General features: G+C 40.3%; 1 protein-coding gene across 7 annotated transcripts in view; it reads left to right on the plus strand.

Moving 5' to 3' along the window:
- The window catches only part of CHD8 (chromodomain helicase DNA binding protein 8), a 56,569-nt gene that overhangs the window by 28,487 nt on the left and 10,766 nt on the right, over nt 1–17,316 (plus strand). For 6 of the 7 annotated variants that reach the window (XM_082854961.1, XM_082854957.1, XM_082854955.1 and 3 more), the window contains 19 exons: nt 207–262; nt 774–891; nt 4,969–5,052; nt 7,619–7,756; nt 9,016–9,137; nt 9,283–9,526; nt 10,639–10,815; nt 11,811–11,954; nt 12,217–12,472; nt 13,049–13,259; nt 13,513–13,708; nt 14,422–14,589; nt 14,783–14,962; nt 15,120–15,230; nt 15,576–15,772; nt 16,023–16,222; nt 16,303–16,483; nt 16,572–16,661; nt 17,122–17,225. In XM_082854961.1, the coding sequence (XP_082711087.1) occupies nt 207–262; nt 774–891; nt 4,969–5,052; nt 7,619–7,756; nt 9,016–9,137; nt 9,283–9,526; nt 10,639–10,815; nt 11,811–11,954; nt 12,217–12,472; nt 13,049–13,259; nt 13,513–13,708; nt 14,422–14,589; nt 14,783–14,962; nt 15,120–15,230; nt 15,576–15,772; nt 16,023–16,222; nt 16,303–16,483; nt 16,572–16,661; nt 17,122–17,225 (2,977 nt within the window). The remainder of the gene's footprint in view (nt 1–206; nt 263–773; nt 892–4,968; nt 5,053–7,618; nt 7,757–9,015; nt 9,138–9,282; nt 9,527–10,638; nt 10,816–11,810; nt 11,955–12,216; nt 12,473–13,048; nt 13,260–13,512; nt 13,709–14,421; nt 14,590–14,782; nt 14,963–15,119; nt 15,231–15,575; nt 15,773–16,022; nt 16,223–16,302; nt 16,484–16,571; nt 16,662–17,121; nt 17,226–17,316) is intronic. The other variant, XM_082854958.1, reaches the window with a different exon arrangement.

Consider the following 17,316-nt stretch of genomic DNA (forward strand, 5'->3'; position numbering starts at 1 on the left):
CTTCTTTCACTTATTTGTTTAAACTGGAAAAGGGCTTATTTTCTCCAGCTGTCAAGCCTCCAGCATTGAAATACCAGATTAAGTTCTCTAATCCCTTAGTCAGTAATATATTCTGGGAGCATTGGTATGAAGCTCTACCATGTGTGTTAAAATGAAAAGTTCTCTTTGACAAATAAGTTTAGTAACTGTAATTTCTTTCTTCTCAGCTTCCTTCTGGACAATATACTGAAGCAGAAGAATTCTTTGTCAAGTACAAGAACTAGTATGTGATCTGTGCAAAAAAGCTTTTCACCCCAAATTCCTCAGGGTTCTAAAAAGTTCTCCTGTATAGTCTATCCTGGGTGGGAATGTGTCCCTTTTTTTATAGTCTCCTCACCTGTTTTTGGTGAGGAAAATGTCTATTCAGAGAGAAGCTCAGGAATTGACTCTATATTTACCTGCAGAAAGGTGGGGTGAGGATGGTTCCTGCTAAAATCCCTTGTAAAATCCTCTTTACGTTAGTCTAAGATTAAGACCTTGCTACTCAGAGTGTGATCCGTGGACCAGCAGAGTTAGCATCAGTTGGGTGCCTGTTAGAAATGTGAACTTTCAAGCCTACCCTAGACCAGGTGGTTTGTGTGCAAAATCAAGTTTAAGAAGCACTGACCTAAGAGACTGTCTCCCCATTGAAGCACATAGTCTTATGTCTGCTTCTGGCTAATCCCCACATCTCAGACACTAGCTGACCAATTCCCCTTTCTCACACTGTGACTGGCTATTTCCATCCCCTTTAGCTCCTATCTACATTGTGAGTGGGCTACCATCTCCCAACTAGAGAAGGATAAGAGGATCCATCAAAAACTAAAGCGCTTCAAAACCAAAATGGCTCAGATGAGACACTTCTTCCATGAGGTAATTAGGAATAGGTATTGCCTATCATTTATTTCATAGAAGCATAAATTACTGGGGTTATCAACCTTGACTGATTCTTCAAAAGACTCATAATTGCTTTGTATATATGGGTATAAAGTGTTCATTTTGATCGTTGGACTTTTCTTACTTAATTGCCCCAGGCTTTGTTTTACCAGGTCTAAATATGGTATTTTTATAAGTTATAGGTTACTTGGAAATTGAGTTTTTTGATATTCATGAAGTATTTTCAGAACAGATGGTAAACTGACCTCTGGTCCACTTGCGGCATTCTTCTCCCTCTAATGTCAGTCTTCAGCAGTTGATGGTATCTGTAGACAGAAGCAACCATATCATTAAGAGAGAACATTTATTTTCTCAAATTTCTAATCCAGTATAACTAGAAATAGTGATAAAGGAGCTTTAATACACCATACCCAGTGTTACTACTAGTTAAGTACTGGAACATCCGTAAGGGTCTCTTGAGCTGTATTTTAACTCTCGATTTTGCTTTGAAAGCTTTGTATACATATACCTTTCCCAAAATGGGATTTTTCATTACTGAGTGCCTTGAGAAGAATTCTTTCTCAAAGCTTCTTAAGACCTAAAGAGGAGGACTTGCCTGGTGGCACAGTGGTTAAGAATCCACCTGCCAGTGCAGGGGACACGGGTTTGAACCCTGGTCCGGGAAGATCCCACCTGCTGTGGAGCGACTAAGCCCGTGCGCCACAACTACTGAGCTTGCACTCTAGAGCCCATGTGCCACAACTGCTGAGCCTGCGTGCCACAACTACTGAGCCCACACACCACAACTACTGAAGCCCGCGCGCCTAGAGCCCGTGCTCTGCAACAAGAGAAGCCACTGCAGTGAGAAGCCCGCGCACCGCAACGAAGAGTAGCCCCCGCTGACCACAACTAGAGAAAGCCCACGTGCAGCAACAAAGACCCAATGCAGCCAAAAAATAAATAAATTTATTTAAAAAAAAAACCTAAAGAGGAGCTAGTAAGAAAGAGTGAAAGAAGGAATAATGTATAGCTTTCAGCAAAAAAACCCAGCTGTGGCCAAATACATCTGAAAAAACTATATCACCAGGTTTGCCAATAAATGAGTTATTTTCCACATCACTTGGAGAGGGCAAGTCGGGCCATGTAGGTTTTATAATATCTTTTTATATGAAAATAATGATAATTGTGTCTTGGGGGTTTCTTTGTTTTTTGGTCTGTGTTCTTTTAAAGCCTAATTTGAGAAATGTATGATGAAACTAATCCCATTCCAGTTGGTATTAGATATATAATTTGTGACCCTTGAGCCAAGCTCTGCTAACTGGCTTGTATGCCAGTTTTGCCTTTATAGGTAGGCCATTTAACCAAATCAATTATTCATTTATTCATTGTTTATTATGTGCTAGTCACTATGGTAAGCAAATCACACATGGTCTGTGTTCTCATGTAGCTCACTGTCTAATGGGGAGAGAGAGAGATTTAAAAATAATTCAAATTGTGGTAAGTGCCAGGAAAGAAAGAGCACAGGAAGACCTAATTAAAAAATGCCTACTTTGGATAATCAGTGAAGACTTCACTGAGAATTGAATTATGAATGAGTTAGCAAGACCATGAACACATGTAAATAGTATCCCTGGCATGGGAAATAGCAATATATGAAAGCCCTGAGACAGGATGAGGAACTGAAAGGACAGTGGGATTGATGTACAATAGAGAGTGAGTGGCCCGAAATGAGATCAGAAATTTAGGCAAGCAGGTGCTTATAGACCTTTTAGTTTTGTTTTTATTCTAAGTGCAAAGGGGGAAACCACTGGACTATTTAAAACAGGTGAAAGCACATCCAATTTTCTTTTTTTTTTTTTCTGGTACACGGGCCTCTCACTGTTGTGGCCTCTCCCATTGCGGAGCACAGGCTCCGGACGCGCAGGCTCAGCGGCCATGGCTCACGGGCCTAGCTGCCGCGTGGCATGTGGGATCTTCCCAGACTGGGGCACGAACCCGTGTCCCCTGCATCGGCAGGCGGACTCTCAACCACTGCGCCACCAGGGAAGCCCCAATTTTCATTTTTAAAAGATCATCTAGGGTTTCCCTGGTGGCGCAGTGGTTAAGAATCTCCCCGCCAACACAGGGGACACGGGTTCGAGCCGTGGTCCGGGAAGATCCCACATGCTGCAGAGCAACAGCCCGTGCACCACAACTACTGAGCCTGCGCTCTAGAGCCTGCGCTCTGCAACAAGAGAAGCCACCGCAATGAGAAGCCCGCGCACCACAACGAAGAGTAGCCCCCGCTTGCCGCAACTAGAGAAAGACTGTGCACAGCAACGAAGACCCAACACAGCCATAATAAATAAATAAATAAAATTTATTAAAAAAAAAGATCATCTAGACTTCGGATTGGAGAAGAGTAAGCGTGAAAGTAGGATGAGCAGTAAGGAGGCTGTTGAAGTTTTCTAGATGAGAAATTAAGGCTTATAGCAGAGTGCTTTCAGTGGTTAGAGAGAATGGATAGATTTGAGTTTACTTTAAAGTAGAATTGACAGGATTTGGTGCGATGGCTTATATAGATAGGTTTCTGGTCTGAGCAAATGGCTTGAGGTAGAGTCATTTATTAAAGAATGGAAGATTTTAGAAGCAACTGATTTGGGGAAAATCAAGATTTTAGTTTAGACCATGTTAAGCTTAAAATTCTGTGACACACACAAAAAAGAAAATTCTGTAACACATTTCTATCAAGGAGATAGATATACAAATCTGGATTTTTTAGGCTGCAGTTTAACTTTGGAATGTATCAGCATATACATAATTAGTAAAGCCTTAATAATGAATAGAGTCACCCTGGGGAAAGTTCTATACTTTCTAGTAGTTCTGTACTTTTAAAAATTTCTTTCTATAAGGCAATGGATGTAAGCCCAGGGCCAATCCTTAAGCAATTCTCACAGATTTAGAGGACCAGGTGAAGAAGGGACTGTTCGCCAGAGTGGTAGGAGAAAGATTAGGAAAAAGATATGTCACAAAAATCAGGGGGAAAGTGTCTTAGGAAAGAAAGAGTTTTTTCCTTAAGGTTTCTTGGAGATCTTTCTTTGAAGCCTTGGGTTATTTATCTTGGGATACCACCCAAAGTTGGATACCAGTGACTTAGGAAAAAAAGAGCCAGTGAAGGTGACTGAGAATTGGCCAAAACAAAAAGTGAAACCAAAATAAAGGCTACCGAAGAGAATATGGTGTCTCAGAAAAGCCTAGGGAAGAGAGTGCTTTGGGGAGAGAATAATGAATTGTTTAATACTTTGTATAGGTAAATTAAGGTGAGTACAGAAACGTTTCCATTATGTTTGGCAATTTGGAGATCATTAATAACCTCGACAAGAGTAGTTTCATTGTGTGATGGAAGTAGAAAGAAGAGTGGAATGGGTGGACAAGTAAGTGAAGGAAGTGATGAAATGGAGGTACAGTGTGTTTAAAACTCTTGGAAAAGTTTGGGTATGAAGCAGAACAAAAGAATAGTTGGAGGGGGATGTAGAGTCAGGGAGGTCTTTTTAAGACGTGAAGTTGCCTGGTTGGGGAACTAAGATCCCACATACCGCAACTAAGCCCATGCTCTCTAGAGCCCACGCACCGCAACTAGAGAGACTGCGTGCCGCAACTAGAGAGCCCATGTGCCGCAACTAAAGAAGACTGTGTGCCACAATGAAGAGCCCACGCACTGCAATGAAGACCCAGCGCAGCCAAAATAAATAAATTAATTAAAGAAAAGATGAGAAATAGTCAAGCATGGTTGTATGTTATGGGCATGCTCCAGTAGAGAGAGATTCCTAAGAAGGCAAGAAGGAATGGAATCCAAAGCATATATGGAGAGAATGGCCTCTGTTAGGGAGTAGTGACACTTTATCTGGTAACAGGCAAGAGGATAGATGCAAATACAGGTAAGTGTGTAGGATGTGGTATTATGAAAATGGGGAACTCCCTTCTTTTCTCTTAATAAATTTTGAAGTAGGGTTATCAGCTAAAGGTTGCATGGAGGAGTGTGTTTCCTGGACAGTGATCTTTTGGTCTTATTGTTTGGTTTCATAATTCCTCTAGGACGAAGAGCCCTTCAACCCAGACTATGTAGAGGTGGATAGGATATTGGATGAGTCTCACAGCATTGACAAGGACAATGGGGAGGTGAGTTGGGGCGTGGAGGAACATGAAAGGCCTCTTAAAGATTTCTGCCTGTCTGCTTGCCCATCCTTTATTTTTCAGATATGGCTGAAAAATTTCTTGGACTGAAAAGGTACTTTTGAATTTTTCTGAGAGATACTTAGAATGATACTGGGAAGGTAAAGGAGAACAGAGAGAGGCTAAAATGAAAGATTCTCAAATATCTGGGAGCTGTTTTACAAAGACTCATTAACCTTGGCCTCATTTTCTCACAGATTTTATATGGGAGACCCTTGACCTTCAGTTGGGGGTGAGAGGTGGGGATGGAGAAAGGGATACTTTACGAATCTCCAAATTTGTGAATATAAAAATACTTGCATAGACTCATAGCTTTCTTCATGTTGTTGAGAATTATTTATTTCCTGTACTTAGATTAGCATCAGTTAAATGCATTTTCATTTGTCACTAAAACAGATACACTGCATTTGTGTCAGTACCTTTAAACAGATGTGAGGTCCTATTCCCACAGGTTCAGATTCAGTATATCTAGGGTGGGATCCAGAGATCTGTATTTTTAAGTTGGTTCTCCAAGGGCTTCTCATGCATAGTTTGATTTGGGAACCACAGCACTAAAGCTTTCTTAGATTGGGTAGCTGATTTTAGATATGCTAAAACACTAGGTGATATGTTTTCATTAATCACTTTTTCATTTTCCAAATAAGAGTTGTATAGATCTAAGCCACCAGTGAATCCAGCATTGCTCTTATTTAAATTTACTTAGGCCATGACCCACCTTTTTGTTAGAACTCTTCTCACTTCAAGTCATAGTTGTTGGTTTAACTTTGCAGGGCCACATTTCATCAAGTTGTCCTCACTTCAGTCACTGCTTACAGAGTGGGTAGCAGAGCCTTGTTAAGACATCAGTGCTGGATGGTGGGCTGGGCTCACTCACAAGCTAAATGACTTGCTCCCATATATCATCTGTACAGGACCTAAGAGTCAAAGTCTTCCCTCTGTAAAATTCCCAGTTTATTTTATAAGCCTTCAGCGTTTCTCAGATAGAACCTTAGATGTCCAAGGCCCGTTACAATTCAGTGTCTTTAAATCCTAAGAAGAATGCCTCAGAAAACATATCTTCTGCTTTTGGGGTTAGGGGTGGGAATTACTGCTTATTGTTCATTTGTGGGAGGTGAGAGTGGAATGGACCAGTTATTAGGACAGGTTAGCTACTGTTAAATTATTCTCATCACTTTCAGGATCTCAGCCTTCCCAGCCTTGAAAATCTTATGCTCTCTATCACTATACTTACACCTTCATCTTCCAAAAGTAATTGGACTTTGATTAGGCTCCTCTGGAATGTATTGGGACCAGTATGACAGATGAAAGTGTTTTAGTACCCTGGTACTGTAATTTATGTTCCCAGTATTGGATAAAAACGTTCTGTTTGCCCATTTCCCCCTCCTCTCCAAAATGAGTTTGTCATCCTTATTACGTTACCCAATAGTGGAAATAAATATTATAATAAATATTAAAGTCCTTGGAAGAGTAAGGGTGCTGGAAATATGTGACGTGGACAAATGTCTTTATGTAGAAAGTGACCTGAGTCACTACAGTAAAGAAAAAGGTCAAAGAGATATTACATTAATTCTAGGTATTCCTTGATCTATATCTCTATTGAGACACATATCTTCATACTTCTTGCTGGCTGTTTTAAGGGGTATTCTATGAGTTGATAATTAAAGATTTCCTGGTGATTACACTAGGCCCAGTCTAATTCTTCTCGATTCATATAAGCCAAATATGGAAATGCAGTCCGGTCCGTGATCAGTCATCTTGAGTAGTGAGAATAGGAGCCATATTACCACTGGTCACTGCCCCGTCCCTTGCACTAGAATGCCTACATAGAGCATAGCACCGTAGTTGGAGCTTCAGCACTTCCTTCCTCTTCACTCTTAGCTCTCTTCGGGGATACCTCTTGGGAGTTATCTCCTAGCTTCCTGGGGCTCGCAAGAAAATCTCTTTACCACCATGTGGCTGCTCTTTGAAATAGCATCTGCGCTGAGAGCTCCAGGAGCTCAGAAGCCCAGTGATTTCAGTCCTGCTCTGCTCCTATGGATTTAACCTGTTCTTTGCTTCTACAGTAGCCTGGCTTCTACTGTATCAAATTTGGTGCCAGGAGGATAGTATGAAACAGGGCTACCATATCTTTTAATTCAATAATTAACAATAATTAATTCAGTTCAACAATTCAATTTCAATCTAATTGAACACAATAAAGGATTTTTTTTGTTTGTATAATCTGCTTGGTTGATGAGCCTAATGTTTCAGTGCTTAGTGTTCTAGATAGTGCTGGGTAGAAATTTCACTTTCAGATTCTGATAAATTGTCTGGAAACAGGATCAGAGCCATAAATAGTACAGTGCATCAGCAGGTGAGCCTCTGTCTGGTGTTTTCAGCCTGACTTTTTTGGCACCTTTTTAGATATTGACACTTTGTGATCTGATTCTTTAGTCAAATTCTTATCTTTTAATCACGGCAGAGAACACAGAATCGTTCGTTTCATTAAGGCTTTGGCTTTTTTCTCTCTTAGCCTGTAATTTACTACTTGGTAAAATGGTGCTCTCTGCCCTATGAGGATAGTACATGGGAGCTAAAAGAGGATGTTGATGAGGGCAAGATTCGAGAATTTAAACGGATCCAGTCAAGGCACCCAGAACTCAAAAGGGTGGTAAGTATATCTGCATTTAGATTGTAAAATCCATATAGGCAATGATTTAATTTTCTTTGTTTTAGCTTTTTATTATGGAAATTTTCAAACATATATAAAAGTTGAAGAAGTAGTATAATGTACCCGTCACCCAACTTTAACAATGAACACATAGCCAATCTTGTTTCACATATTTCTCTACCTACTCATTTCCCCATTTCCCAGATTATTTTAAAATAAATCTCAGATTCCTTCATTTTATGTGTAACATTTCAGTGTTTATGTCTAAAAGATAAATAGTACCATTGTTACACTTGAAAAAATTTAACCATCCCTAAATATCATCAAGTAAGCGATCACTGTATTTCCCTGATTATCTTCTAACTGTTGTTAAATTGTTTGAATTAAATTCTAAGTAAGGTCTATATATTGCTATTAGTTAACATATATCTCATATATATCTTTCTTAATTATAGTTTCCCCTTGATCTCCTCTCCCTCCTTTGCAGTTTTCTCTTGAAGAAACCAGGTGATTGTTCTCTAGGGTTTTCCATAGTCAGTTTGCCAGTTACATTCCCCTTGGTACCTTTTCTGTCCCTTATATTTCACATAAATAGTTAGATGTAGAGCAGTAATGTCTGTTAGAACTTTTTATAGCCGTTCTGTCCAATACAGTAGCCACCAGCCACATTTCAAATGCTCAGTAGTCACATGTGGCTAAAGGCAGATATAAAACATTTTCTATCATTGTAGACAGTTCCATTAGATAACACTGTTCTAGAGGCTGCATCAGGTTGGGGAGGGAGACCACTAAATCCACTTTATAGATGGTTCTGATTGGTTGTCTTTTGTGATATCAGCCATTTTTGTTCATTGTTGAGATCCATTCTTTAAAGAGTTTTAAATGGTGATTCTGTCATTTCTTCATTTATTAGACAGAATCTTCTGTAAAAAGAAATACGTTTCACCTACTGTTTGGTTACCCTAAGGTACAGATGGTATAGGAATGGAGGATAAATGCTTTATTTATTTACCTTATCCTTTATTTCCCAGTTTCAAAATAATGAAGTACTTCCTTAGCACCCTCCAAAAGTGATCAGTGGGCTTTTTCTCTTTCCTTCTTCCTCTTTTTTTTTAAAAGTGTCATTATGGACTCATGAGTTTGAATATATTTAACATGGTAATGTTTTTGAATTGACTTCAACTATTAGAACTACCTAGTAAGTTTACATAATTTCGTTAGTGTCTCCATGCCATTTATTCAAATTTTCTATTTTTTAGAATCGTCCACAAGCAAGTGCCTGGAAGAAGTTGGAGTTGTCACATGAGTATAAAAACAGAAACCAATTAAGGGAATATCAGTTGGAAGGGGTCAATTGGCTGCTCTTTAATTGGTATAACAGGTAAAGAAAAGAGTAGGACCATAACATATAGGCTTAGTCTGAGATTATTTTTATTTATTTTCTGTTGAAACAATTTCTTTTTAAGTACTTTTTAAAAAGGTGGTCTCTTTTGACTTGCTTTTCTTTTTCCGTGATGAATCTGCAGGCAGAACTGCATCCTGGCTGATGAGATGGGATTGGGCAAAACCATTCAGTCCATTGCCTTCTTACAGGAGGTATATAATGTGGGCATCCATGGCCCCTTCCTGGTCATTGCCCCACTGTCCACAATTACTAACTGGGAGAGAGAATTCAACACGTGGACAGAGATGAACACTATTGTGTACCATGGCAGTCTGGCCAGCCGGCAGATGATTCAGCAGTATGAAATGTACTGCAAAGATTCACGGGTGAGTTGTATGTAATACAAATATTATGGTTTAGAGAGTAGGCCAAGGTACCTGGTATTTTAGAGGCTTTTATATGAATCAAAGACTTTTATTGAGACTCTCTGTGATTTAAGGCAAAATTTTTGTTTAGGTTGTGCAGGGCATTTTTTTTTACTTTGCTCTTTTTATCCAATGGACATTTTAATCCAGTGGAAATTCTGACTTTATTTATGAATACATATATTTAAAATAGAGTTTTATCAGCATTGATGTTTTCATCAAGAAAGAATTTTCCAGAATGAAATTCATTTAGCTCCTTTATTAATTCCTTGATCCATATGGTGGTGAACGTAAGCCATGTCCTTTCTTTTTTTTTTTTTTTTTTTTGCAGTACGTGGGCCTCTCACTGTTGTGGCCTCTCCTGCTGCGGAGCACAGGCTCCGGACGCGCAGGCTCAGCGGCCATGGCTCACAGGCCCAGCCGCTCCGCGGCATGTGGGATCTTCCCAGACCGGGGCACGAACCCCTGTCCCCTGAATCGGCAGGCGGACTCTGAACCACTGTGCCACCAGGGAAGCCCCATCTTTTCTTAACATTGAATTTTATGAGACTTTTTTTCCTACCATTAGTTTCCTGTGGTTTTTATTTCTACCAAACCAAATTTATTCAAGTCGTATTTTGTTGCTCTTAATTTTGCTAAGATAATTGGATTCTTCTGTCCACTTTTTAGATAGTAACCAATATTATCACATACTACATTAGCTATTTCACTTTTAGTTTTATCTTGTATGTTTCAGCAGCACTCAACATTTGTGGATTTTAGTGTTTACCAACAGAAGGTGTAGGGCTGAAATACATGAGGTAGGCATGCAGCAGAGTCAAAAATGTCCAGCTTCATTCAGTGAAGTCTGTCATTTTCCCAAGAAGCTGAGTGTGCTGAGGAAGCAGCGTATCTTAGACTCAGTGATTTGGCACTGTTTATCAGGAAGATGAACAGTGGCAGAGGTGGGTGGTGGTGCAGTTGGTATTTCCTGTTAAGCCTGCCTGAATATGAAAAACGGATGTGTGATTCGGAAGAGCATCTCCTTTAGGTACATTTTAGGCCTTTTCTGACTTTATTGCCTTCATGCTTAGGGGCGCCTCATCCCGGGTGCATACAAGTTTGATGCCCTGATCACCACTTTTGAGATGATTTTGTCAGACTGTCCCGAGCTTCGTGAGATTGAATGGCGTTGTGTCATCATTGATGAAGCCCATCGACTAAAGAACCGTAATTGCAAGCTGCTTGATAGTCTCAAGCACATGGACCTGGTGAGTTCCTCTCACTGACTTGTGGGCAGAAACACCTGGAATTAAAGAAATCCTAATTCCCTGTGGAATTAATATAACCTTAATTTAGCAGAGAAGAAAAGAATCAGAGTCTTGGTATTGGGTGGTGGGTATGGCCTGTGGGAATGGTAACCTGAAAGTCATAAAATTCATATAAATTTTAGAGTTGGTAGTTGATTGTAGGTTAATGGTTCTCAACTGGGTGGAGAGGTTGGGTATTACATTAGTTACCTATTGCTGCATAACAAAATATCCAAAAACTTAGTGGCTTAAAACAACTATGTTTTTCATGATTCTCTAGCTCAGCAACTTAGGCTGGGCTTGGTGAGCCCATTCTTTTGGTGGTCTTGCCTGGAGTCAGTAATGCAGCTGTAGCTGACAATTGGTGCTGGTTGTTGCCTGGGTCATCTTCCACATGGCCCGTCACCCGTTGTGGGCCAGACTTTGCTTCTGTACATGATAGAGTCAGGGCAGTGTTCCAAGAGGGTAAAGGTGGAAGCTGCAAGGCCTTTGAGGCATAGGCTCTGAAACTCACATGATATCACTTCTGCTACATTCTCTTTGTCAGAGCAAGTTACAAGGCAAGCCCATGTTCAAGGGGTGAACCTTGATAGGAGGAACTACCGAAAATTATTGGCCATATTTAATCCAGCACAGGTACATTCTTCAGAGGGGGACATGTTAGGATGCCTGTGGGGAGTTGAGTGTGGAGAGGCATATTTAATTGGAAAAAACGTATTCTGAATATTTCTTTATTGGCTTATATATTTAAGATAAATTAATATGTTAAATAATATCAAGGGTTTTCTTGAATATTTTATCAAAAGAGGGAGCAAGTAAAAGAAAAGTTAAGAGAGTAGTCTGGTCCATTCCCATAATTTTACAGTTAAAGAAATGAAAGCTAAAGTTATATACTTGATAGAAAACCCTAGAAGTCCTTCTGAGTTTTATCATTCTTCTCTGTTCTCCATTTCTAGGAGCACAAAGTGCTACTCACAGGAACACCCTTGCAAAATACTGTGGAGGAGCTGTTTAGCCTGCTTCATTTCTTGGAACCTTCACAATTTCCGTCAGAATCAGAGTTCCTCAAGGACTTTGGGGATCTCAAGACAGAGGAACAGGTAGGAAGTCTGTCTAATGCGGTACTAACCCAGGACAAAAAAAGGTGAAGTTTGTACTAGGCAGATACCTACTGTCTTAGATATCACGGGCTGTTCTGAGCTCCTTGTATGTAACCTTGTACCTACATCATTTGTGGCATTGTCCAAAATCTACTTTTCTCAGATACTGGAAAACTCTCATTGTATTTCTCCATGTTTCCACCTAATGTGAGAATGTTTGTCCTCATGTTAGTGATTTCTTTTTTCTCTGTATTGGGCACAGGTTCAAAAGCTACAGGCCATTCTCAAGCCAATGATGCTGAGAAGACTCAAAGAGGATGTTGAAAAGAACCTGGCACCTAAGCAGGAAACCATTATTGAAGTAGAGCTGACCAACATTCAGAAGAAATACTATCGGGCTATTTTGGAGAAGAATTTCTCCTTTCTTTCCAAAGGGGCAGGCCATACTAACATGCCTAATCTACTCAATACAATGATGGAGTTGCGCAAATGTTGCAACCACCCATATCTCATCAATGGTGAGGGAATTCCTGGAAAATACCTACATTTCTGTGTTACCTTGTTTACTTTCTAAGTGATATTCCTCAGGAACAATGTATGCATTGACTGATCCATCCTAATTTGGGAATAGAGGAGATTTCTCCTTTTAAAACAATTCTCATTTGGAAGTCTTCCTGTAGTTCTTTCTACCCCTTTGATCCTGCATAATCTCCAAAGTTAAAAAGGATTTGCTGTTTAGAATTTCATGAATAAGAACTCAAGTCATGCTGTTCTGTCTTCAGTGGTACTCCATTTTGCTGTTTGTGTTTTGGATGCCAGCAGGGTGGTAATAGTGGTTTGCATATACCATTCTGGTCCTTGTCCACATACTTACATATATTTTACCCAGTTCTTAAGCCTGACTTACAAGGAATATTTTGTATGAATAAAATTGAGGATGACTTAGGATTTTGGGGGTGCTGAAATTCTGTGTGTAACATTGATATCAAGTCAGATTATCATTTTTTCTTTGCTTCCTTGTCTCAGTTAAATAAACTGCAGCCTTAGTATGTTTCTCTGGATCTCACCATCAGGTTTGATTTTTCTTTTGGCAGGTGCAGAAGAAAAAATCCTAACAGAATTTCGAGAAGCTTGCCATATCATACCTCATGACTTCCACTTGCAGGCAATGGTTCGTTCAGCTGGCAAATTGGTTCTTATTGACAAGTTACTTCCGAAACTTAAAGCTGGTGGCCATAAGGTTCTGATCTTCTCCCAGATGGTACGCTGCCTAGATATCCTAGAGGATTATCTAATCCAGAGGAGGTAAGAAAAGAGTCATTCTTCACCTTGTGTTTACTATATACTCATAAGGCTGCAAAGAGTAGGAGGGCCTGGGTTTAATTAAAGTTGACCAGGACTGGGATAAGAGAAGTGTTTAAGACTCTCACTCTCCACTTTCTGATAAAGTTTTTGGTGAACTAGAGATATAGAGGTACTGATATTAATCCCAGTCTGCTTTTTTGTTCTCTTTTTCTGCTTAGCTGATTAAACTTTCTTTCCTGTGATTCCCGTACAGGTACTTGTATGAGCGTATCGATGGGCGAGTTAGAGGCAACCTTCGGCAGGCTGCTATTGACCGCTTCAGCAAGCCTGACTCAGACCGATTTGTCTTTTTGCTATGCACCCGGGCTGGTGGACTTGGAATTAATCTCACAGCTGCTGATACTTGCATCATCTTTGATTCAGATTGGAATCCGCAAAATGACCTGCAGGTAAAGGAAATCATTGTCTTAGGGACTAATCACCTAACCTGGGAGGTTTTGCAACAGGATCAGGATCTCTTAGAAAGTCTTGTCTTTTAGAGAGTATAGAATTGTTAGTTAGGTTACCAAACTTGTTCTGTAAAGGGCCAGATAGTAAATATTTTAGGCTTTGTAAATCAGACAGCCTCTGTTGTAACTACTCACCTCTGCTCTTGTACCACAAAAGCAGCTATAGACAATATGTAAATAAATGGGTAGAGCTGTGTTTCAGCAAAAACTTTATTTACAGAAACAGGTGACTAGGATTTGCTGACCCCTGGTCTAGATGATGGGGCAATAATTTCATCTTGTAGTTGACTTTTGATTTTGAGTTGATTTCATGGCTGCTTTATAGATGGAAATTGGTATTTTGAATCCTTCTCCCCCCACCCCCTCTAATGTTATGTTTTCTGTTTTTTTAAATTAATTAATTTTATTTATTTGGCTGCATCAGGTCTTAGTTGCAGCACGCGGGATCTTTGTAGAGGCGTGTGGGCTTCTCTCTAGTTGCGGCACACGGGCTCCAGAGCGCACGGGCTTAGTTGCCCTGTGGCACGTGGGATCTTAGTTCCCCAACCAGGGATCGGACCCGCGTCCCCTGCATTGGTAGGGGGATTCTTAACCACTGGACCACCAGGGAAGTCCCTCTAATGTTATGTTATCTTTGCCCTTCCTTCCACCAGGCCCAAGCACGGTGTCATCGAATTGGGCAGAGTAAAGCTGTGAAGGTGTACCGTCTCATCACTCGTAATTCTTATGAGAGAGAGATGTTTGATAAGGCTAGCCTCAAGTTGGGATTGGATAAAGCTGTGCTTCAGTCCATGAGTGGTCGGGATGGCAACATTACTGGAGTGAGTCTTCTTAATCTCTAGCTATACTTGTAACAGGTCATAGTGATGGAGGGAGACAAAAGCTATTTTTGCATAGGATCCTGACCTCTCATTTGGGTTCTCAATTATTGTTTCTTAAAATATAATAAAATGTCATGATATGGTTAGATAATATTCTCTTGTAGTTTTTTCACCTTTCTATTGGATTTTGTAGATCCAGCAGTTCTCCAAGAAGGAGATTGAAGATCTCTTACGGAAAGGAGCATATGCAGCCATAATGGAGGAAGATGATGAGGGCTCCAAGTTTTGTGAAGAGGACATTGACCAGATCTTGTTAAGACGAACCACTACCATCACCATTGAATCTGAAGGAAAGGGTTCTACGTTTGCCAAGGTATGTTCTGTCGGTGCCAGCGGCTGAAGAAGCAGAGAGAGAGACAGGGCTCTCTAGAATTGAATGTATTTTTTCAATGTAGTTTTTAAATATACTGGTTTCCCATTGTTCAAAAAAGTGGTATGGTCAACTTTACTGTTTCTTTGTTCCTCACTAGGCAAGCTTTGTGGCTTCTGAAAATAGGACTGATATTTCTCTGGATGACCCCAACTTTTGGCAAAAGTGGGCCAAAAAGGCTGACCTGGACATGGATCTACTCAATAGCAAGGTGAGCTTCCTTCTCCTTTAGGGAGGAAGTATTGCAGAAAACACGTTACTTTCTGGAGTCTTTATAGCTGCTCTGATTCTTCAGTGCTGACCTTGGCTTATAATGGTATATACAAGGGCCATGATAAAAACTTTCTACACGGGAGGCCCCAGAAAACTACTTAGATAACTACCACTTAATTTCGCTTCCTGAGTACCCGTAGATTATTTTGCATGTCCAAAAAAGAATCTCTCTTTGAGTATCTACAAATGTTACATCCAAGGCTATTTCAATCTGATTGTCTTTAATTCCTTTCCCATGATCATATCGTGAAGAGAGTTACTTCTCCTTTTGTTCTCTGCATAGAATAACTTGGTGATTGACACACCTAGAGTACGAAAACAGACCCGCCACTTCAGCACTCTGAAAGATGATGACCTAGTGGAATTCTCTGATTTGGAAAGTGAAGATGATGAGCGGCCACGCTCTCGCCGACATGACCGTCATCATACCTATGGGCGCACTGACTGCTTTCGGGTGGAAAAGCACCTCCTGGTATATGGGTAAGAACCCACCTTACCATCAGAGGTAGTTCATCTCCATCCTGATAGACACCTAGTTTGCTTTTCAAATTGGAAGCTATGGTCAAAGAGGGGATAATGGGAAAAACTTTATTCTGTTACCATGTTTTTCCAAGATCTTTTTGTCTCCCACCTTTTGGGAAACGCGATTCTGAGGGACTGGGGAATATCACTGAATTAGAGTCCCCAGGAAAATATCAGTATAATTTCTTTTTTCGGCTTTTTTTTTAAGTTGGGGACGGTGGCGAGATATTCTGTCTCATGGACGCTTCAAGCGACGGATGACTGAAAGAGATGTGGAAACGATTTGCCGGGCCATCCTTGTGTACTGTCTTTTACACTATCGTGGGGATGAAAATATCAAAGGCTTCATCTGGGACTTGATTAGCCCTGCTGAAAATGGCAAGACAAAAGAATTGCAGAATCATTCAGGTGATTATCAAGTCTTTGCTTTTCATCTTTTTATAGGTTACCTAATCCTCTTCAGGTCCAAGGGTTTTTCTCAATCCAAGTCTTCGATGTATCCCCTTTCCCAGGTCTGTCTATCCCTGTGCCCCGTGGACGCAAGGGGAAAAAAGTAAAGTCACAAAGCACTTTTGATATCCATAAGGCAGATTGGATCCGGAAATATAACCCTGATACTCTGTTCCAAGATGAGAGTTATAAGAAACACTTGAAACATCAGTGTAACAAGTAAGGATGGAATTTAACATACTAAAGCATTTTCCACCTCAAGCTTTCTACACTATTATTGAGCCAGTTCTTTCTCTATCCCTTCTAGGGTCCTGTTGCGGGTACGAATGCTATACTATCTGAGACAGGAGGTTATTGGAGACCAGGCAGAGAAGGTGTTAGGGGGTGCTATTGCCAGGTAAAGTTATGCTGTATTTTTCTTTATGCCATGGCTTATTCCAGAAAAGATTGGTGTACTTATTTCATTCCAAACTATTTTGGGGATACCTGATAATTAAGATCTGTATATCAGGTCTTCAGTCCTGTACAGTCGGCCTTTTGTATCCATGGGTTTTGCATCCTTTTGATCCATGGTTAGTTGGATCCATGGATATGAAGGGCCAACTGTATTCATTGTACGACACCATTTTATATAAGGGGCTTGAACATCCATGGATTTTGGTATCTGGGGGGACTCCTGGAACCAATCCCCTGTGGATACTGAGGGACAGCTGTTCTTGATACCAGTGGAAGGAAATAGGCAGATGTATGACCATTTAAATTAATAGATAAAAGAAGATACCTGTAATAATCTTCCCAAGGATTGTCTACTTTAATTTCCTGCATTGCTATGCTGACTCTGCCTCTTATACCTTTAGTGAGATTGACATATGGTTCCCAGTAGTGGATCAGCTGGAGGTTCCAACAACATGGTGGGACAGTGAGGCTGATAAGTCCCTGCTCATTGGAGTCTTTAAGCATGGTAGGTATCTGCTTTTAGTCTGTTCTTTTCCCATTGTAGATTTATGTCCACAGATGGGATATTTAGCAAAATGCTCATGACCAATAATTAT

The sequence above is a fragment of the Leucopleurus acutus genome (genome assembly GCF_964270905.1).
Source record: "Leucopleurus acutus genome assembly, chromosome: 1".
NCBI lineage: Eukaryota > Metazoa > Chordata > Mammalia > Artiodactyla > Delphinidae > Leucopleurus > Leucopleurus acutus.